General features: G+C 62.3%; 3 protein-coding genes across 3 annotated transcripts; all 3 read right to left on the bottom strand.

The window, feature by feature from the left end:
* Nucleotides 1-334: 334 nt before the first annotated feature.
* On the bottom strand, nucleotides 335-4,163 carry CFAP126 (cilia and flagella associated protein 126). Its single transcript, XM_059832042.1, has 5 exons — nucleotides 4,137-4,163; nucleotides 4,003-4,065; nucleotides 3,077-3,157; nucleotides 2,777-2,953; nucleotides 335-430 (listed from the first exon to the last, which is right to left on the bottom strand). The coding sequence occupies exons 1-5, from the start codon at nucleotides 4,161-4,163 to the stop codon at nucleotides 335-337; spliced, it is 444 nt and encodes a 147-aa protein (XP_059688025.1).
* Nucleotides 4,164-5,807: 1,644 nt separating this feature from the next.
* Nucleotides 5,808-8,714, bottom strand: VSIG8 (V-set and immunoglobulin domain containing 8). The gene is made up of 7 exons (XM_059832399.1): nucleotides 8,666-8,714; nucleotides 8,049-8,224; nucleotides 7,410-7,611; nucleotides 7,157-7,321; nucleotides 6,740-6,862; nucleotides 6,461-6,596; nucleotides 5,808-5,979 (listed from the first exon to the last, which is right to left on the bottom strand). Exons 1-7 carry the CDS (start codon nucleotides 8,712-8,714, stop codon nucleotides 5,808-5,810), a joined length of 1,023 nt encoding a protein of 340 aa, XP_059688382.1.
* A 2,787-nt stretch (nucleotides 8,715-11,501) lies between these two features.
* Nucleotides 11,502-20,379, bottom strand: CFAP45 (cilia and flagella associated protein 45). Its single transcript, XM_059832041.1, has 11 exons — nucleotides 20,200-20,379; nucleotides 17,006-17,142; nucleotides 14,808-14,949; nucleotides 14,204-14,374; nucleotides 13,764-13,942; nucleotides 13,401-13,530; nucleotides 12,950-13,096; nucleotides 12,745-12,858; nucleotides 12,279-12,472; nucleotides 11,828-12,052; nucleotides 11,502-11,625 (listed from the first exon to the last, which is right to left on the bottom strand). Exons 1-11 carry the CDS (start codon nucleotides 20,377-20,379, stop codon nucleotides 11,502-11,504), a joined length of 1,743 nt encoding a protein of 580 aa, XP_059688024.1.
* Nucleotides 20,380-20,627: the final 248 nt, after the last annotated feature.

Here is a 20,627-nt window from a genome sequence, read left to right as displayed (position 1 = left end):
GAGATCCAGGGAGTTGCTGCTTCCCATAGGAGCCAGGTGATGGAAAAACAAACTGTTTGCAGTGTTAAGAGGCAGGTGTAGTGCCTGACCTTTGGAGCTGGTGGGTGTGGGGTTGACTTGTCTGTGAAACACTGCCAGCCCGGCAGAAAGGAATTTCCTACCTGGACTGCGGTTCTTTGCGCTGGTACAAACGTCTGCTTGAGGTCCAGGAGCTTTTTGCTCAAATCGGCCATTTTTTAATGCTTGCCACTGGGAGCTCAGCTTTGCAAAGAGGATGCTCCCCGTCAGGTGCTCTGTCCCACTTTCCTGTCCCAGCGAGGGTCTCGGCTCTGTTTCAGGAAGGATCCTCCTTCCCATTCACATCATCAGCCGGCAAAATGTCGGCTTTATAGGGAACATCTGCTCTGCTCATCAGGCTTTTGATGGAGACCTGAAGTGGCAGGAGGGGAGCTGGTCCAATAATGCTCTCCAAGATCCCTCGTGTTGGCCAGGCTTGTTTCCACACAATTGCTTTTACTTCCGCCACCGATCCGAGCCCCGTCCCTCCCGCTCGCTCTGCTCCTCTGCCTGCCTGCTGGACCTAGCAAATCTGCCACTCCTTTAATTAGCAGAAGGCATCACAGCCCTGAGGGGATGCGAGGCCTCGGAGATGAGAAATCACAAAGGAGGAAAAAAATGTCTGCTGTCAGCGTAACAGAGGGAGAAGACTTACTGCCGAATCCCATTTGGTGTAGCCGCATGCCCCAGTAGGAGAGAACTTCTCCTGGATGAAAATGAATGTATTTTAGCTTTAAACCAATTACTTCCTGCAGTTGCTGAAATGGCTTTTATTTGGAACCCACTTCTGCTTGCTAATGAGCTATTCTGTTGTGCGTGCCAGCTGCTAATGAAGTTAGACTTCACTGTGTCTCTCAGCTGCGCTTCACAGACTTTACTTCCCTTCCATGAGCAGTCAGAGGGGGTTGGCAGTGCAGCCGCGTGGCTGGGGCAGATGGGAAACAAAGCCAGACCTGCCTTTCTCCCCCCCACAAGACACTGGTCGAGGAATGGATGAAACCAGCCTGCAGTGGTGGGATTACTGCTGCTTGGCATGGGGAGAAGCTGGATGAGCCGTGAGTGGCTCCAGGTCTGTGGTTGGTCCCACGTTTCCAGCATGAGATGCTATTAAATGGAACGAGCCAAGATACAACCCGCAGAGGGCACCACGTCCGACACCGAAGCACCGCACAGACTCACGCAGCCCAGACCTGCCTGGAGCTGTGCCCTGAGCTACTGAAACCAAACATGGGCATTTATTTTTTTTTTAAACCTGTATTTTTCCAATTGCCATGAAAACACAAGTGCGGGCTGTATAGTGCTGTCCCGTCATCGGCCTCGCTCAGGCTTCTTTGAAGCGCTCCCCTTCCTTACCCTTGGGGTGGGAAGGTGATTTCTGTTTGTGTGTCCCAAGGGGTGGATGGTTTGCAGGAGAGGCTGGGAGCAGCTGGGGAGGGGAAGGGGGGAGAGCAAAGCCTGCTCAGAGCCCAGCGCGAGATGGCCACCCGGCTCTCAGGCCTGTGGCTGTTCCTCCAGGACCAGCCTCTCCTGATCCTGCATGAGGCGATACCCTGAGTGCACAGGATCTACCCCGTCGGGGCTCGGCCTCTGCGGAGCCCACGTGGCTGGGAGCAGAGACCTGCAGCGGGGTGGCTTGCTGAGAGCTGGCCCCACTCGGAGCGGGGTGGATCGAGGCTGGGATTTTGGGCAAGCTGGTGTCCCTGTGGCGGAGGTCTGTCACAGCAGGCTGGTAGGAGTGCGGGGTTTGTCCCCTGTGCTTGGCCTGCCAAGAGCGAGGCTGGCGTGCAGCTGGGGGCTCTGGGGACGTGTCTGCCTTCAGCCGGACCCCCATGCAGCTGGGTTTGCAGGAGAGTGGCACTGTGGCCTCTGCTCTGGGGCCAGACGGCTGTTCCAGCAGTGCCCCAGGAGAGGCCCTGCTGAGCTGGATGCCTTCATGAGATACCCGACTGCTCCTTTGGGAATTCTCCTTGGTCGCTTGTGTGTCCAACCGAGGCTCTTGGGGCTGCGTGAGGGAGATGTGTGCTACGGTCATGGTGCAGAGATGGGGATGGGGGCAGCGGGAGAAGGCGGGTGTGAATGGACCGGACAAACGCTGGGACAGGTGGGTCTGGGCCAGCCTCTGTGCCATGGAGGGGCTTGCTGCAGGGCTGGGCTCCGTGCTGGGCTCACCGCAGCGCTTGGGGCAGGGGCTGCTCTGCCCAGGGATGAGGCACTGTTGCAGCGGTCCCTGGGGAGAAGCAGGGAGTGGAAAAGGGGTGCTGGGGGCCCCGGGAACCCCTCCACATCAGGCCAGCCCCTATTCTTGGATGTTTTTCTCCGGGAGGAGAGTGGTGGCTTGTGAGCTCCTCCTGCCGGCGCAGCACCGGCCAACAGCGGGGAGATGAGCCCAGATTTGGGGCAAAGCCGAGGGAGCCCCAGCCCAAGAGCAGGGGGAGATGGTAGCCCAAGCACTGGGTGCTGCCGGGCTGAGTGCACCCGGTCAGCTCTACCAGCGGGTGCAGACTGGGGACATGGGAGGAATAAGTCTGAAACATCCTGTGGGAGAGAGGGAAGCGGCACAGGGAGCAGCAGCTTTCCCCGTGCGGCTCTGCCTCTGCTGCCTTCTCCCTTCCTCTGCCCTTCCCTGGCCTGGCGCAGGCCTGGGGTGGTGCAAAACGCCCCTAAAACCTGTTCGTGGCCCTGGGGTGCTGTCCCCGAACCCCCGGAGAGGGACACCTACTTTCCCGGTGATCTCCGTCCGCAGGCCATTGCAGGCGCGGGTCAGGGCGGTGGGTCGGCAGATCCAGTCGATGAGCTGTGCGGTGGCGGCGGCCGAGCGGGAGGTCAGGTCCAGCCTGGCCGGGGGGATCCTTGGCGGCATCTCCCAGGTCCCCACAAACCTGCCCCATGGGGAGGCCTGGGAGGAAGAGGGGGAGCGGGGCCTGTCGAGGGCCTTGCAGCCCCAGGGAGCCCCAGTGCTGGCTGAGGGGCAGGAGCGGCCGCCTCCAGCGCCTGCCGGGTGCTTGTGGATCTGGCTTACCTGGGAGCGGGGCACTGCAGGGAGCAGGTGCCCCCGGTCATTGGCGACGATCGGTGTGGAACCCTCCCACAGCGAGGGGCGCTGGGGGAGCAGGGGTGGATGTATGGCTGGGCATCCCGTGGGAGTCTGGGCTGGGGCTGAGGGGGGTCCTGGGGCTCCGGGCCAGGGCTGAGGGGGTCCCAGTGGGTCCTGGGAGTCTGGGCTGGGGCTGAGGGGGGTCCTGGGGCTCCGGGCTGGGGCTGAGGGGGGTCCCAGTGGGTCCTGGGAGTCTGGGCTGGGGCTGAGGGGGGTCCTGGGAGTCTGGGCTGGGGCTGAGGGGGGTCCCAGTGGGTCCTGGGAGTCTGGGTTGGGGCTGAGGGGGGTCCTGGGAGTCTGGGCTGGGGCTGAGGGTTGTCCTGGGGCTCCGGGCTGGGGCTGAGGGGGGTCCCAGTGGGTCCTGGGAGTCTGGGCTGGGGCTGAGGGGGGTCCTGGGGCTCCGGGCTGGGGCTGAGGGGGGTCCCAGTGGGTCCTGGGAGTCTGGGCTGGGGCTGAGGGGGGTCCTGGGAGTCTGGGCTGGGGCTGAGGGGGGTCCCAGTGGGTCCTGGGAGTCTGGGCTGGGGCTGAGGGGGTCCCAGTGGGTCCTGGGAGTCTGGGCTGGGGCTGGGAGGTCCCGGGGGGGGTCTGGGAGAGGGCTGGGGGGTTCTCGAGGGTCCAGGTCGGGGCTGCGGGTGGTCCTAGGGGTCCCGCGATGGTCTGGGCCGAGGCTGGGGGGGTGCCGGGGGGTGCCGGGGGTCCAGGCCGGGGCTGGGGGGGGGTCCCGGGGGTCTAGGCCGGGGCCGGGAGGGGGTCCCGGGGGGTAGGAGCCGGGGCTGAGGGGGTCCTGGGGGGGTCGCGGGGGCCCGGTCCGGGGCTGAAGGGGGTCCCGGTGGGGTCCGGTCCGGGGGTACCTGCCGGCCGGGCCGCGGCACGCCCCAGTTCTGCAGGCGGCGGGGGCTGAAGGCGTCCTCGTACTGCGGGGAGAACGGGGCCGGTGAGAGCCCGGACCGAGACCGGCCCCGGCCCCGGCCCCCCGCGCCCCCACCTGCCCCGCGCCGTAGCGGGCCGCCATGCGCCGCGCGCGCCGTCTCCTGGCAACGGCAACGCGTGGCTTGGCGCCGCGCGCTCCCCCTGGCGGCCACGAAGGGCGCTGCCGGCGGGGCGGGGCCCGTGACGTCAAAGGCAGCTGTTCCGCGGCGGGTGCCGGGGCCGGTGTCCACCGGGCGGGGGGAGCCCGGGCTGGGCCTGGAGCGGGGTCGGGGCCGGGGTCGGGGGATAAGGCCGTGGCCGGGACGAGGGGTCTCCGCGGGGTGTGGGGGCTGGGTTAGGGCCGAGCCGGTGGGGCGGGTTCAGCCGGGGCAGCCCCCGCCCCGTGGGACCCCCCTGCTCACCGGCAGCCCGGGGGCGGTGTGGGGTTGGGGTTGGGGCAGGGTTAGGGTTAGCGTTAGGGGTTGGCTTAGCGTTGGCAGCGGGGCTGCACCTGGGTTGGGGTTAACGTGAGGGCTGGGGTGACATGGGGCTTAGGGTTAGTGCTGGGGTCCAGCTTAGGGTCAGGGTCAAGGTTGGGGTCGATATTGGGATGGGGGTAGGGGCTGTTGTTAGGGTCAGCCTTAGGGCGAGAGTCAGGCTGGGGGTTAGGGTTAGGATTAAGATTAGGGTTAGGGCATCCCGGGTCTGGGCCCCTTTGCGGTTTGGGGCTGCCCTCGCTCCCTGTTCGAGGCCCTCCCCCCCTCCCTCCTGCTGCGGGGGGGTGCTCGGGGGCTGCGGTGGCTGTTCCCCCACCAGACCTCACAGCAGCCCCCAGGCAAACGCTCCCTGACGTGTCCTGGCTCGCTCGGCGTCCCAGCCGGCGTGGGGCACCTGTGGCTGCATGGCAGTATGCCCTGGCAGCAGCCCCAGAAAGCACCCATGGGTGCTGCGGGGTTGTGTCAGCAGCATCCGCATGGGGACGCTGGGACGGGCACTGCCAGGAGCGTGCCGGGTGCCCTATCAACTGCCATGGCATTACGAGACCCATCCCAGGATGAGCTTTCCTCCACCGCTCCGGTGAATTGGTGCTGCCGACTCCCCAGGGACCTTCTTGAGCGCCGTGCCGGGGCCAGTAGCCGCCTCCTCCCTGGGCTGCCCAGCTGGGGAGAGGCGAGGCATGACAGAACAGCGCTGAATTAACTTTAGTTTATTTCTTTTCATTTTTTCTTGTTCCAAACTGCAAATCCTGGTGCCAATGGCATCTCGTCTCGAATAACACCCAATTGCTAAAGCCAATGCGGGGGCACCGGTGCCGCTGGGCCGGAGGCGGGAGGCTGCCGGGCAGCCGGTTTGGGTGATTCGGGGCTGCCGCGTCCCTGCTCGATGCTGAGAGGACGGGCTGGAGAGAAATAAATATTGCTGCACTAGCAAGGGATGCCTCCGGGAGCGGGGCCAGGAGCCGCCCCAAGAGCTGGGCTGTGGCTGGGGGGAACATACAAAAAAGGGGCCAAAAAAAAAGAAAACCAACCAAACAGACTGATGAACCCAAACAAAGTTTCCTGGAAGCCGGGGCTGTTTCGGGGGGGGGGAGGAGGGAGCTGGATTCCTGACTTCAATTTGCATGGAGAGCCCCGGCAGCGCAGCCCTGTGCCGCTTGGCGCTGGATCCCAGTGGTGCCGCCGGCTCTGGGCTCACGGTCGCTCCCCCCATGGAGCCAAATCGGGGATGGGCGTGGGGCCGGCGGGGGTTACAGCGCTGGGCAGGCAACCTGGTGCCGGATGCCCTCGTTGCACATGAGGGCGGCCGCCCGCTCGTCACTGTCACCGTGCTGGCACTGCATGTAGCTGATGCCGTGGGGCGAGTAGCTGTGGTGGGCGCAGACGTTGCAGGCGCGGGTCATGGTGCCGCCTGTGCTGCTCCTGTGGGCAGAGGGGAGCCCCGACAGCACCCATCAGTGCTCAGTGGTGCCCGGTGGCACGCATCAGCACCCATCGGTGCCCACCAAAACTCGGCAGTGCCCAGTTGCACCAACTGGCACCCCCCTGGTTTCCGTCACTGCCAAACAGTGCCTGGTGGCACTCATCAGCACCTGTCAGTGTCCATCGGTGCCCTCTGGCACCCACCAGTGCTCATCAGGGTCCGTTGGTACCTGGCAGTCCCCGGTGGTGCCTATCAGCACACACTGGTGCCTGTCGGTGCCCATCAGTCCCCATCGCTGTCTGCTGGTACCCATAGGTGACCCGTGGTGGCCATCAGTGCCTGGTGGCACCCAGCAGTGCCCATCGGTCCCCAGTGACACCCAGTGGTGCCCATCAGTCCCCAGTGATGCCCATCAGTGCCCAGTAGCACCTGCCAGTGCCCGCTGGCCCTGTGCCCATCCCGTGCCGCCGTGCCCCTCACCTGCAGTCGCTGCAGGTCCGCTGGCACTCCTTCTGGCGGTAGCGGCAAATCAGAGCCCAGATGAGGAGCCCGAGCAGACTGAGGAGCAGGAGGGAGCCCAGGATGGAGCCCACGATGATGCCTGCCTGCCTTCCTCCTGCCACGGGAGCACAGCCTGTCACTGCCGGCTTCCCTGCCGGCTGCCCACTGGTCACCATGCCCCCGGTGGTACCCCGGCACATACTGCGAGCCCCTGGCAGCACCCTGCCCACGCTGTCCCCCCCTCGCAGTGGCACTTACTTGGCGCAGGGCTGAGGTTGAGCTGGCACACAGAGTAGCCCACACGGTTGGTGACGCGGCACTGGTAGACGCCAGCGTGCACCTCCGACAGGCTACGGATTAACAGGTCGCCAGGAGCACGTCCTGCAGTGGGGAGAGACGGCCCTGTCAGCACCACCGCCGCACCCCTGCCAGCACCCGCACCCTCGCACACGGATGCACAGGGACACGGATGCACAGGGATGTGGGCACACACAGACATGGGAGCACACGGACAAGGGCACATATAGACATGGACACTCATGAACACAGGTGCATACAGCCATGGGCAGCCACCAACACAGGTACCCACAGATAGGGACACCCCACCCATGAGCATACCCCGCACCTGGGTATCCCCTCCTCCCCCTGGGTGGGCGCAGCCCCACCAGCACCCACCTTGGATGGTGCCAGAGGGCAGGCGTCCCCCGCCGTAGCCGTCAGCCAGCTTGGCCCACTGATAGGCGAGCGGGGAGGTGCCCCCCCGGCTGTAGCACCGCAGCAGGATGCTGCTCCCCTCTATCAGCTCCCCCTCGGTCCAGCACTGCGGGGTGGCCGGCTTCTCTGCGGGGAGAGGGACACTGTCACTGCCAGGGCCACTGGGGGCCGCCCGGTGCACGCGGGAAGGGGACGCAGCAGCAGGGGGGCTCACCTTGCACAGTGACGATAACCTCGTGCACAGCCACAGTGTTTTTCTTCACCCGGCACTGGTAGGTGCCAGTGTCAGAGACCTGCAGGTCAGCCAGGCGGATGGAGGCGTCGTACTGGCTGGGGTCATTCTGCACGAAGGCCACCCGGTCCTGCAGCCCCGAGCCGCTGCCGTAGTTGACATGGTGGTCATGGTAGGACAGGAACTGGAGGGAGCAAGTGGGGAGACTAGGCAGGGCTGGTCCGGGTGCTGGGACCGAGGGCTGCCAGCTGGGGAGGGAAATGCACTGCCCAGTGCCTGCCTGGCTCTGCCTGCCCTGCCTGTTCCTTCCCTGCCCTGCCAGAACCTGCCTAGTCCTTCCCTGCCCTGCCTGGTCCTTCCCAGCCCAGCATTCCCAGACCCTGCCTGGCTCTGCCTGCCCTACCTGGACCTTCCCCTGCCCTGCCAGACCTTTCCTGTCCTGCCTGCTCTGCTGGGCTTTGTCTGGTCCTTCCAAGCCTTGCCTGCTCTGCCTGGTCCTTCCCTGTCCTGCCAGACCTTGCCTGTCCTGCCTGGCCCTTCCTGCTCAGCTGGGCTGCATATGGTCCATCCCAGCCCTGCCTGCATGGTGGGATGGCAACTGCCGGGCTGAGTGACACTCACCACATTCTCGGGGCCGGTGCGCTCGGGCGTGATCTGGATCCACTCAATGCCCACACCCTGGGGACCATTGTCTTCGGGCTCGAGGACGTAAGGGCAGCCCAGCTTCACCGAGTCACCCTTGGCCAGGTACAGCACTTCCCGGCCCTTGCTGTTGATCCTGACGGCCAGGAGGAGAGCTGGGGAGAGAACGGCACCCGTCACACTGGCTGGAGAGCACGGGGGCACCCCAAACCTGCGCCCCGATGCACCCTGACCCCACGTCCCACAGCACCTGACCCGTGGGGAGCAGGGATGGGGCAGGCACCCATCTGCCAGGGTCAGGCACCCGCGGGGGCTGGGTGTCCTGGTGGGGCTGCGCACCCATCAGGGATGGCACCCGCTGGGTCCTGTGAAGCTGAATTGGGGACAAAGGGACATGGCGAGCTCAACGCCACCTGCTCGGCTCTGGCCAACACAGGTGGATGTCAGGGCAGGACCGGCCCCAGCTGCAGGCGCTCTGCTGACCATGGGGTGCATCCAGCACCCTGGGATGCCCCGCGGCTCGGCAGGGACCCCTCCATCCTTGATGGCATCACTGCAGGATCGGGTCCAGGTGCAGGGAATCCATCAGCGCCTACCTGGCATGAGACCCAGGAGCAGGAGCAGGCTGGCGCCGTGCCCTGCCATGACGCTGCAGCCGTGCCGGGCAGTGAGGAGGAGCGGGAGCTGAGGAGGCTCCGAGGCGACAAGGCAGCCGGCTGTGCGGGGCTGCTTTTACATGCTGGGCCGGGGCGCTCCTCCCTGTGGGGCGGATGCCTTTGGGATGACTGAGTGGCTCCAAGCTGTGAGTGAGCGATGCCGCCCTGCTCCACTCCCTACCTGGTAATTAAGCATCGCCATGCTATGGGCTCCCATCCAGCCAGGCCCGGGCTGGGGGCCACTGCAGACAGCGCGGGCAGGGGGCACCATCCTGCCCTGGGGCACCCAGACCAGCGGAGCAGGGATGGGGGGCTGTGGACCCCATGGTGTCTGGTAGATGGTACCCTGGTGTGGGCACTGGTGGGATGAGTGTGGCTGGTGGCAAGAGGTTGCCTGGGACCCTGCGGGAGCAGCCCAAGCAAGGCTGAGCTCTGCAGCTGCATGAAAGTGCCAACTTGGCCGCATGCAGGTCCCAAAAGGATTTTGGTCTTGGGGCAGGACTCAGGGCAATTGGAAGAGCTTAAAGGTGTGGTTTGACCATGAGCTTAAGCACCTGCAGATCCCTCCTCCGGTCCTGCCCCCCACCTCAGTGAGCGGGCACAGGGATGCTGTGGCCATGTGGGGACTGTGGCACCCACCAAGCCCATGCTGGTGCTGGTGGCACTGCTGAAATACAGTGCGGAGGCCTGGTTGGTGCTCCAGGCCATGGCTCACTGCACGGGGACATGGTGGCATGGCAGCAGCAGGAGCAGCACACCCTGGGCCATGCTTAGCACAGGGGAGGGGACATACAGTGTGGTTGGAGGAGACTGGGACAGCTGGAGGGGAGGAAGAGAGGGGACATAAGCTGCTGGGATCTGAGGGCAGGAGCTGGGGACAGGGGTGCTCGTCCGTGGATGGATTTGTTGGGGCAGGGATGCTTGGCAGTGTATGAAGGAGTTGGGACGGGGATGCTCGGCAGTGGATGGAGGAGTTGGGGACAGGGATGCTGAGCAATGGATGGAGGAGCTGGGACAGGGATGCTCGGCAGTGGGTGGAGGATTTGGGAGAGGGCTGCTTGGCAGTAGGTGTTGGGGGCCATGCTGGGGATGCTCAGCCCCATGGGAAGCCCCAGCCATGGGCACTCTCCATGCCCGTGTCCCTTGGAGGGGCTGAGCTGGCTGCGCACCCACACTGGGCTGCTCTGGTGCTGTGTGCTAGGGTCAGGCTCCAAGTCTGGCTCACCTGTGCAATGCCCTGCGGCACAGCTCAGTTGTGCTGGTGCTTTCCAGACAACTGCCCCAGCCAGCTCGGCAGCACCACCCAGCCTGTCCCAAACACTCCCTGGGGCCAAGAGCTGCTCCATTTACTGGCCCCAAGCTGAGCTCACCGCTGCCAGTTAACCCTTACTGGCCCCGTGCTGGGAATTGGGGCCGAGCCAGGCACGTGATTCGCCGCGTCTGTGATTTCGGGGCCCCTGCGCACGGCCTGGCCCCAGGGCAGCACCGACACAGCGAGGGGTGCCGCCTGCCGGGGCCGTTCCTGTGTGGTGGAAGCCTTTCCCGCCGTGACAGGGCCGTGGCTCACCGTGGCTCAGGGCTCCTTGCCGGCACAGTGCTGACTCCCCGGCCAGTGACTCCTGCATTCCTCAGCACAGGGAGCCCCTCTCGTGCAGGAAGGGTGGGAAGCAGCTCCACCCCACTGGTGGTCACAGTCCCCTCGGCGTGGCTGGCACGGTGGCTTTGAAACCCTCCAGGCTGAGCCTGGCCTAGAACAGGGCTGTGACTGCCTGGCTGAGGCGGTGACTGAGAGTGACATGGCCAGCATGTGGACATTGGGGACCAGGGATGGAGGTGTGGGCAGCCGAGCCAGGCACAGAGCACCACAGATGCTTTCTGGGCTGGCCATGGGTGCCGAGGCCCCAGGGCATCCAGAGAGCTTGGCGGCCACGAGGGGCTTGCTTGAGGTTGGGTGGCAGATGCCCTGCAGCACCAGGGGCCTTTCAGTCCCTGCCCCAAAAGAGACAGCGCAGCCCTGCAGTGCCTGGCTCCGTCACTACATGGGGACACACAGCAGCTGGAGAAGAGACAGGGAAGAGATAACAAGAGGCTACGGCATTTCATCCTCCCTATTTACCCAGCAGAGTCCTCTGAGCCATCCCCCTGCCCTGGGCAGTCTCGCCTTTGCCTGCTCTCCTTATTTTTCAGCTGCTCTGACAATTAATCAGAGCCACTCCTACAGGATCACAGCCCTCTGAAGCTGCCAGTCCCTATCCAAATGGATTTTAAATGTTTGCATCATGCTTCAGTCTCTTTGCTTTGCCCCTGAAGAAGGCCACTGTCACAGGGCCTGGAGGTGACACCTCGGTGAGAAAGTGGCACTGCCAGGGCTGATGCAGCTGTGGGCAGCCAGGGCCATGGCTGTGTGCGTGGAGAAGAGCCTGCCTGGCTCATGGGGATCCTACCTGTGCCACCCCACGTGGGCTGGGAACACCCACCCTGCTCCGAGCTGCTTCAGTGGTGACACTGACCTGTGCTGAGGGCCTGGAGACACTACTGGCCCCTGCTAGGACATGGGCCCCCTCTGATGTCTCTCTCCCAGCAGATATGGGGAGATGGTCAAGGGGGTGATCTCTGTCCCAGGAGTGGGGCAGGTTGGACAACAAGCCTTTGGGCTACTGCAGCCCCAAGGGCAGCTCCCAGCCCACAAACCTGAAGTGAGAGAAAGAAGAAAGACACCATCTGCTCCATAAACATCTCTGTTCATAGAAAACTCAGCCTAAGAAAATGGAAACCTCTAAGTCGCTGGGGAACCGGAGCTCCACTCCTCATGGGGCTGAGCCTGGCCAGGGGCTGCGCTTGCTCGGCTCAGGGCCCTCCGCTCCACCTGGGCGCAGTACTTCTCAGGGATGCCGGAGGCTCTGCAGAGGAGAGGAATCATCAGGCACCCTGCACTACGCTGGAGCCAAGCTTTAGGACCGTGGCCCCAGAGTGGATCCCATTTGATGAGGATGCAAAGGAACCTGTGAGGGGGCCCAGGGGTCAGGAGATGGTGGAAAGCCAGGAAGGACTTAGGGACATGCAGGGAACCAGGGAAGTAAGCAGCTGCTGTCAGCACATCACCTAAGCTCCTGCATCTTCTGCTGCTTGAGCTGGGCAATGCGCTGGCTGCGCTGGCGGGCCTCCTCCTCCAGTCGCTGGCACTCCTCGAAGGAGGCCACCCGCTCCTGCACCAGCTGCTGCTGACGCTCCCGCATCTGGCGCCGGACATCGTTAGCATGGGTGAGCTGCAGACCTGCCCTCCGCACCTCCTCTGCCTTCTCCTTCTCCATCTGCTCCCGCTGGGCCCTGTGGGAGAGCTCGGGGCAGATGAAAGGCCCCACTCCAGCCCCTGTGCGTGCCGATAGCCCGCCCGCGGATCTCGGTCAGCACCAGAGCCACTGACTGTGCTGACTTGTTGCTGGGAGCCCCCATGGCAGCCCCCTTGCCACCATCGTCAATCATCTCTCAGCCCTGTTTCGCAAGGCAGGGCCCAGCCATCTCGCCAGTGAGCTCCTAGCACCATCCCTCTCACCTGAGGATCCTCTCGAACTCGTGGCGGTCCTGCTGCACCTGCACAGCCATGCTGTGCTCCCGCTGGGCGATCTGCTCCAGGCGGCTGCGCTTCAGCATCTGCTCCATCTCGGCCTTCTTCCGTGCCGCCTCCTTCTCCTTGCGCCGCCACTCTCGCTCAGCAGCCTCTTGGCTGCGCTTAGCCCTCAGCGCGTCCTGCCAAAGGGGGACAACATCACGTTGGAGGGGTCGTGGAAGGCTTCTCTCAGGGGAGAGGTATGGAAGCACTTGACCGTGGTTTTGCCTCTCTCCAGCACCACGGCCAGCACTGCTCCAGGACATCACCTGGCTCCAGGTGCCAGCCCAGACCTGCAATGCCCCAGTAGACCCACCACATCCAGGGGACCTTCCACTTTGTTGGGGTGGTGACGAGGAAGGTGGCGAGTGAGACAGCACGGGAGCACATCGTGTGTCAGAAAGCTGCTCACCTGCTCTGCCTGGTGGTCCTGGGCCCTCTCTTGCATGGCCCTCAAGCGTGCTGTCTCCTTCTCCTTTTCCTGACGGATTCTCTCCTGCTCAGCTTCAAATTCAGCCTCACGTTCCTGCGTGGGACAGAGCCTCGTGGCAGCTCCCTGCAGCACCTCTGCTGCCTGCTGAACCTATGCCAGTGCCATGCATCCTCAGTCCTATTACCATTTTCTGCCTCTGGTACTCGAGCACCTGTTCGTCTGCCATCCTCTCCTGCTCCCACTGCTCCTCCTTGCGCCTCTGGTTCTCATCGTTGATGCGTTTAATCTCAGCCTGGATTTTCTTCTGTTCCTCCCGTCTCCGCTCCAAGGCCTGAAAATGGTGCAGAGGGTCCGAGGGTGACAGGGCAAGTGTTGCAGCACAGAGTGCTCCCTCCGCTCCTCCCCGTGTGCCTTCCAGAGGGCTCACCAGCATGCTCGGGGTGAGGAAGGGCTCAGCGACTTGGGTCATTTTCTGAGGATGCCTCAATTTACCCAAGAGACCAGAGCTTTAATTCTGCTGGCTGCTGTCTTCACACACCAAGTCTGATTTCACAGCACGGGGTCAGCCTTCCAACAAGGTGAAAATCTAACGGCAGCCCCCCCCCCCCCGCTCCCCCACGGCTCACTGGTCGCACCTTCAGGTCCTCCATCTTCAGCTGCTCTAGGTACTCCAGCAGCTCCTGTGCCTCCTGGTCTCGTTGCTCAGCTCTCAGAGCCCGCTCCTCTGCGTTCTGCTCCATCTGCTTCACAAGCTCCTGCCTCCCTCTGGAAAGAAGACAGCGGAAGGGTTCCCTCCGGCTCCGTCCCACTCCCAGAAGCAGAAATGCCGGCACGGACATCAGGTGGTGTGTCTGTTGTCTCATGCTGCCCGGTCCAGCCACTGTGACTGGCAGGCACGCTGCAGTGTGAAGCCGGCAGCCGGAGGTTACCCCAGCTCCGGCACAAGGCCTGGAAAGAGGACGGATGCCTCTGTGGGGAAGAGGGACCCTTTTGCAAACCTGATCAGCTCCTGCTTCCTCCTGCGCTCCAGCTCCTCCTGCATCTCGTTGGCCTTTTTCCTCTCCACCTCCATCATCGTGGCTAGGCGCTTCTCTTCTTCCTCCAGCTCTTTTGCGATGAGCTGCTTCTCAAGGATCTGCATGTCGCGGATCATGTGGCACTTGGCACCAAGGATCAGCTGTGGGGACAAAAGGTCTCCCTGGTCTCCAAGCCAGACTTGCCAGCGGCAGCAGACACAGACACACAGGTGAGGAGGGGGAAAAGGGAAGAAGAGGAAGACCCTGGATAGCAACAAGTAGAGCAGAGTTTAGGTCTAAAGTAGCTAGGCAAAGCCCATGGGGGCTCTCAGCAGCCTGTCCAAGCAGGCAGTTCAGGCAGGTCTTAATGCTGGCAGAAGGTCCTGCGGTGCCAGGTGATGTCGGGGAGCCTCCGTCCCTACCTCACTGAACTCCTTGATCTCGTCTTCCTGCTCCATGCGCATCCTGCTTGCCCGCTGCAGCAGGTACTGGGCCCGCTCCCGTGCCTCCTCCTCCAGCTCACTCAGCTTCCCCGTCTGCTGCTGCAGGACAGCCCTTTGCTTCGCCACACTCTTGCGCTCGCTCACTGCCTCCTGGGGGGACAGGCAGGGCTGCCAAAAGCTGGACGCCCTCCCAGGGCAGCCCCATGAGGCTGAGCCTGCCCGAGGGTGCTGCGGGGCAGCCTGGCTTGCAAGGGGCACGCTCCACTGCACTGAGTCCCTGGCATGGAGCCGAGGGGCACGGCAGGCTCCTCCAGCCACGGCACAGGGGCTGAGTAGCCCCTTCCCATACCCCTATTAAGACACCCCGCTGCCTTTGCAGGGTGGCAGAAATGCAACACAGAGGCTTCGTCACAGCCTCCGGTGTCATCGCGGGCAGGGGGAGCAACCACTGTGGGATTGCTGGATGCAAGTAGCGTGGGATTCCTTCCCCACCCATGGACTGGGCAAACCCAGGGATCCTCCACCCACAGCCCAAGACCTGTCAGCAAGCAGGGAAAGAAGGGTCAGGAGGGGAAATGCCTACGAGAACGGCTTTCTTCTCCGCTTTGAGGGCTGCCAGCTTGGCCTCACGCTCCTCCTTGGTCAGGACTCGAGCTGCGTCTTTAATGCGCTGGAAATCCTCCTGACCAATAATGAGGGATGCTGCTCGGTTCTCCGCAGGGACGCTGGGCACAGAGAGAGACAGAGCGGTCAGTGGCACAGAGTCTCTAACAGCTCCATCCATTCCCTGCCCGGCTGACCTCCCTGCCTGGCTGTGGGACCTGCCTGGGCTGCCCACACCAGGGGTGGCAGGAGCTGCTCCGTGACCAGGAGTCACCGGAGAGCAATGCAGGAAGCGCCTGAGCTGTGGGGACCCGACTCTCCCAGTCCGGGGGGAGGAAGAAACAGAAAGTGCAGTGAAAGTGGCACCATGCTGTGATGCATGGGGGACAGGATGCTCGGCGGGGTGGCCAGGGGCCTCCTGGGAAAACCCCAAAACATTCAGTATGGGCCTAGTCAGCCCCAATAAAAAAATGCTGAAAGTATTTCAGTCCAACTTGACTTTCCCAGCCCTCATTTGGGAAAATTTTGACCACTGCCCTGACCCCTTTTCAAGTGGGACAAGCTGCTTATCCCTTTCCCTAGACTGACTGTCGCTGCTCCTGCGTGCCGGATCGAAACCTCTGTTCCATGCGGACAGATTTTTGGGGAGCAGAAGCTGCCCTTTCATTCTGTTAAATGACACTCAGCCTGCTCCAGCTCCAGATCTGCACAGCACAGCTTGGCTTCAGCTCTGCTGCCCCAGGAATTCACCCGGCTCAAGATGAGGAAATGCCGTGCTGCCCAAACATGGAGCACCCTCTCCCCTCCCAGTGCTGGCAGGTGTCCCTCCAGCTGTCACCCTGGCTTTGCAGGACACTGCAAAGCCACGAACTCTGCCCGTGACTCACGCTGTGGTTTAGAGGAAATCACCGAAGCTCTTGGTGCCCCCATTTCCCCACTTGTAAAAATGTGGATAATAATACGGGGCTGTTTTCCAGGGGAGTTGTAAGGAGTTAATTACTCTTTGTATTACTCAGATACCATGGTGACGCGTGCAGTGTAGGAGCGTATATTAACCAAATGCATACAGCACTTTGAAGATGTTCAGGACTAAGAATTTACTCATTATTATTGTGTGTCACCTTTCATCCACCCTTGTGAATATGAACAGATACCTGCATAATGATCGTTCGAGAGCTGCATCACAGCATTGGATTCCAGGACGCTTTAAAGAATGGCTAATGGTCACAACGGCACTAATAAATGTAATGATACAGTGGCCACTACTTTAGTCGTCCCAGTATTTTGGGTGACCAGGCTGGGATGTCTAGGGCCTGATTTTCAGGAATTAAACTAGCACAAACAGTTTCCATTAGCTTCAGCCGGAGCTGCGGCCGTGCGACACATCTGGAAATTGGCCCTCAGCTTTGTCAGCAGGGCTAAATAAGAACATGAACGTATAATACTAGGTACCAGCCCTGAAAGCCTGAACCAGTGCCTCTGTGCCATTTCACTCTCCACAGAACCCAAATCTGAACCATCCGTGGGGCAGGTGTCACGTTTTACAGGGTGTAAGAGCATTACAGGGAGGTTCAAAACAGGAAGCGAAGATGAACCTTGCACCGAGCAACAACTACAAGGAAAATTTAGGGAGGTCAAAATGAGGCTAAATTGGAGCTGGCCAGGATAATGGCCCTATTCTCATCCATATGCTGCAGGCTTTTAACGAGGTGTAGTAATTAGGACCAGGGTTCTTACAGTTCAGCCTTGCCTATAAAACATCCCTGCAGAGAAACACACAGCTCAGGGTGCGCAGGGGCTGCAGGCGATGCTCTACTGCCTTTCTCACATGGGGCTTTTCGGTATCAGGGCACGGGAGGCAGATACGTGACAGGGGGCAGGTGCCACCCTGGGGGGGCTGTTCAGCCCAGAAGGAGCTTTCCTGGCTGCTGAGAAGGTTTCGTGTTGCTTTTTACTGGTTCTTACGATGATTCAGTGCCTCTGCAAAACGCCCAGTGCTCAGTGCTCGCCGGCTCCACTGCAGCCCAAGCCAGGTGTATCGGACCGCTGCTGCCCATCCTTCCTCCCCTGAGATGTCCCAGCAAATGGCGGGACAAGCTCCATGCACCGAGACAGTGCTGTAACAGACATGCAGGGCCCTGAAAGCTCCTCAGAGCTGCCACTCGGGCACAGACTTACACGAGGTCACGGATTAAGTCCTTGGTGATGAGCCGGATGGTCTCAGGCTTGTGCCCATCAGCGAACGACGCTTTTGGGGCAGTCTGCACATCCCGAAGGATCACGATGGGGCTGCCAGAGCGTGACTGCTGCAGGCTCTGCAAGAAAGGACGGCGTTTCCTACGGCTTCCCTGCCATTGCCCTGTGCCCAGCTCTCTGCCTCTGGCTCCTGGGCACAGAGGTGCTCCGGGCACGAGAGGCCCCAGGTTCCCATAAGCTCGGGACACTTTCTGGCAAACACCTCTCGCACCACCAAGACCAGTGCACAGGAAGGGGTTTTTGCCTCAGCAGCCCCAGCTCCAAAGGCCTGATCAGGACACGCGGAGAACTAAAAATACCCCTACAGCACTAGTTTTACTGTAAAAATCTGGGCATCACTCTCTCACCCAGATCCAAAGTAAATGATGAGCTGATAGCTGCTTGCAACAGGGCAAGACCTCACAAATGCTCAAGCATCATCTCGGCTACCTTGAGCTGATGGCAGCTCCCCCTGCCCCACTCACCCGCGGCCACCAGCACCTCTGTCCTGCTGAGCCCCACGGACTCGTGAAAAACCAACCCAGACTGACCCAAATTCGCTGGGGGCTGGCAGGGTGGTCTTGGGGAGGGGGAAGCGGGGACAGCTTGAGGTCTGGCCTTGCAGGGCAATCAACCAGAGGACGGCACTAGGCAGAAACCGGTCCTCCCAGTACAGCCTGGACTGGTGCCGGTCCCTTTGCTCGAGCCGAGACTGCCACCTAGTGAAGCGTCCCCCGGCTGCGGGGTGACTCGAGGACCCCGCTCCGCACCCCCCGGGCAGGGTGGGCGCTGGGTGCCCCTGCAGGGGTGGGAACAGCCGAGGGATGTCCCGAACACGCATGGGGCCGCCCCACGGGAACTCCCGGTCAGGCTGCAGGGTCTCCAATAGGCAGGAACAGGCGTCCCATCCGCTCCGGGGCGAAGCCCTGCCGAGGCCGTTGACAATCCCACTGCAAGGAGCATTTCGGAGCAGGCCCTGGTCTGCAGATCAAACCTCCAGCAGCCGAGCAGTACGGTCCCCAGCCACAAGGCCCGAGCCCGGCAGGGCAGGTTCGGCTTCCCAAGCCCAGGATCACTTCCCCGAGCCCAACCACAGCACAGGCGTTCCAGCGAAACCCTCACCCGGGTCAGGGAACCACAAGAGCTAATCTAAGGTACACACAGATGTGTGGTTTCCCTTGTACTTCTATTTACTAGTTCAGCTTTAAAATCCTAAGCAACTGCTGGAACAAATCCTACAGCGGGCCAGGCGCTGAGCAGTTCCCTGGGAACTTGCTGCCGGCAGTATTTCCATTTTACGGGTCTGATGACCCCGAACCACAGGCTCTCCCACAGCCAGCACAGCAGCTACTGGAGCAGCTTCCCAGCCACCGCGGGCCCCAAGTGTGAGCTGTTGAATTAAAGGGTTTGGCACTGAAACACCCATGCAAACAAAGGTAATAGTGTTACTCGCTGCAGCCAGCTCGTACGTTGTCCCCAGAGCCAGGAGAACTCCTTGGACTAGACCTGTATTAATCTCAGGGAACTCAATTAACACCCATATGAGCATTGTGACACTGTTATCTAACTGCCTCGAAGGCCTCTGAGATAACAGATCATAAACCTGCCCGGGGCTCCTCGGCTCTCAGGGCATCCGAGGCACACAGACTTGGCAGCTCTGGAGCAGGTCGCTTGCTGGGAGGGCTCCCAACCTCCTGCCCCATGAGGCAAACCGTCCACATAGCCTCCAGTTGGGAACAGAGGTAATCTTCATTACATGCTTCCTTCCTCTCCTCTGAAAAGCCAAAGGGTTTTGGCAAGTCTCTTTGGACAGATTTGTTTCAAGTGATAAGACCCAGGAGAGGAAATTAGAGCCACAAACACACACCCCTGCGGCGGTGCAAGTGCCTCGAACACAGTGCGGTCTCCTCGTTGCAGCCGGCCGCCTGCCACTGCCCCAGTGGAGATACCCCCAACGTTTTATCAGCCAAAGAGATGGTGAGCGTGAGGTGGGCCAACCTCCAGCGGCATCCAGCCTGGCCCTTGTACCTCGATCAGTGGCAAAGATGACACAAAGGGTGGCGAGAGCCAATGGCTGCAGCCATAAAGCCAACCTGCCACAAGAAGAGCACCTGGGAGTTTCGATAAAGGAGCTGGGGGAAGCAGCAGTGGAGGAAGGACGTCCAAAACATCACCCTCGCCTGGAAAATGCCACTGTCCACCTTGGTGACAGTGGCTGCATCTCTCCCCTGGGCTCCCCTGCGGGAGCTGGGGACAGCCGAGGGACGAGCGTGGAGGAAGCGAGCCTTTTCCTTCCAAGACTGGAGAGGAAAGAGCTGTTGCTCTCTGTTTATCTCCTCTCTCAACGGCCAGGGCATCCGGCCAGGAGGTCAGAGACCTGCTGAAATTCTGCCTCGTCTCCAAGGGGACTGATTTCGTAGCTCCCTGATGAAAGTCTAAATATGTTGGCAACAAGCTGCTCTGGAACCTTCCAGCCACTGCTCCAAGGACTCTCTAATATCCCACATGAAATAACTGCTGTCTAATGTATAGACCCCATAACACCGGCTTCTCTCCTTTACTGGGGTGTCTCACCTCTTGAGCCTCCTTTGTCTCACTAACTAACTAAAAGTACCCCGTGAAAAGTGGAAGTTTGCGGCATCAAGGAGGACAGAGGCACACGCAGCCCCTGGTCTGGTGGCCTTGGCATGCTCCCAGGAGGTGGGGGTGGATTTTGTGCCCTCCCAAAGGAATTGAACATCGTCGGGCTGCCACTCCAGGGCAAGGAATTAAGACCGCAGAGGTGGCAGTGTCCGGGGAGGGCTGGTGAAGGGTGCAACAGCGTCCCTCACCCGGGAGGTTTGGAAAACAGGGACCATGCAGGCAGTATGGTGGAGAAGAGCCTCTGGCGAGCGAGCCGGTGTGAGCAGCGCAGGATGAGGCCCGGCAGAAGAGGCGCGAGGGGCCGAGGCACCAGGAAGTCCCTGCCCGGAGGGTGCCTGAGCCGGGCTGAGGAGCATCGGGCAGGACCCCAGCATCACAGTGACCCAGGCGGGGTGGGACTGGCTGCGGCCTGGTGAGGCCCTGGCCACCCCCCTGCCCTGCCCGGTGCGGGGGTCGGACAGCCGGTGGTGCCCCCGGTATCCCGGCCCCCTTACCCGGCTGTCCCCGAACAGCATCTCATCCACCGCGGTGCTCCGGGCCCTCCTCCTGTACCGGCTGCGGGGCTGGCTGGGGGCACGGCTGGGGGGTGCGGGGACGCTGGCGGGCTGCGGAGCGGCGGCACCCCGCGCAGGAGGGACCGGGCCCGCTGCACCGGCACAGGCCGCGCTCACCATCCCGCTCCGCCCGGCGGCCGCCGACCGTCGCTGTGGCAACGTCCCCCCCCGCTCCCCTGGCAACGGCCGCGCGGGCGGGGCGTTCCCGAGCGCGCGCACGGGGGCGGGGCCGAGGCCGGAGGGCCGCGCTGGGCGGCGGGAGGGCGCTCTATGGCGCGGGAGGAGGGGTGCGCGCGGGGGCTGCGTGCAGGCCGTGCGCGTGCCCGGGCGCACTCCGCGCGCACACCCGCGGGCTCACGCGCGTTCGC

Source organism: Gavia stellata, chromosome 33 (assembly GCF_030936135.1).
Source record: "Gavia stellata isolate bGavSte3 chromosome 33, bGavSte3.hap2, whole genome shotgun sequence".
NCBI lineage: Eukaryota > Metazoa > Chordata > Aves > Gaviiformes > Gaviidae > Gavia > Gavia stellata.
Note: the sequence above shows the minus strand (reverse complement) of the source record. Positions and strands in the feature narration are given on the sequence as shown.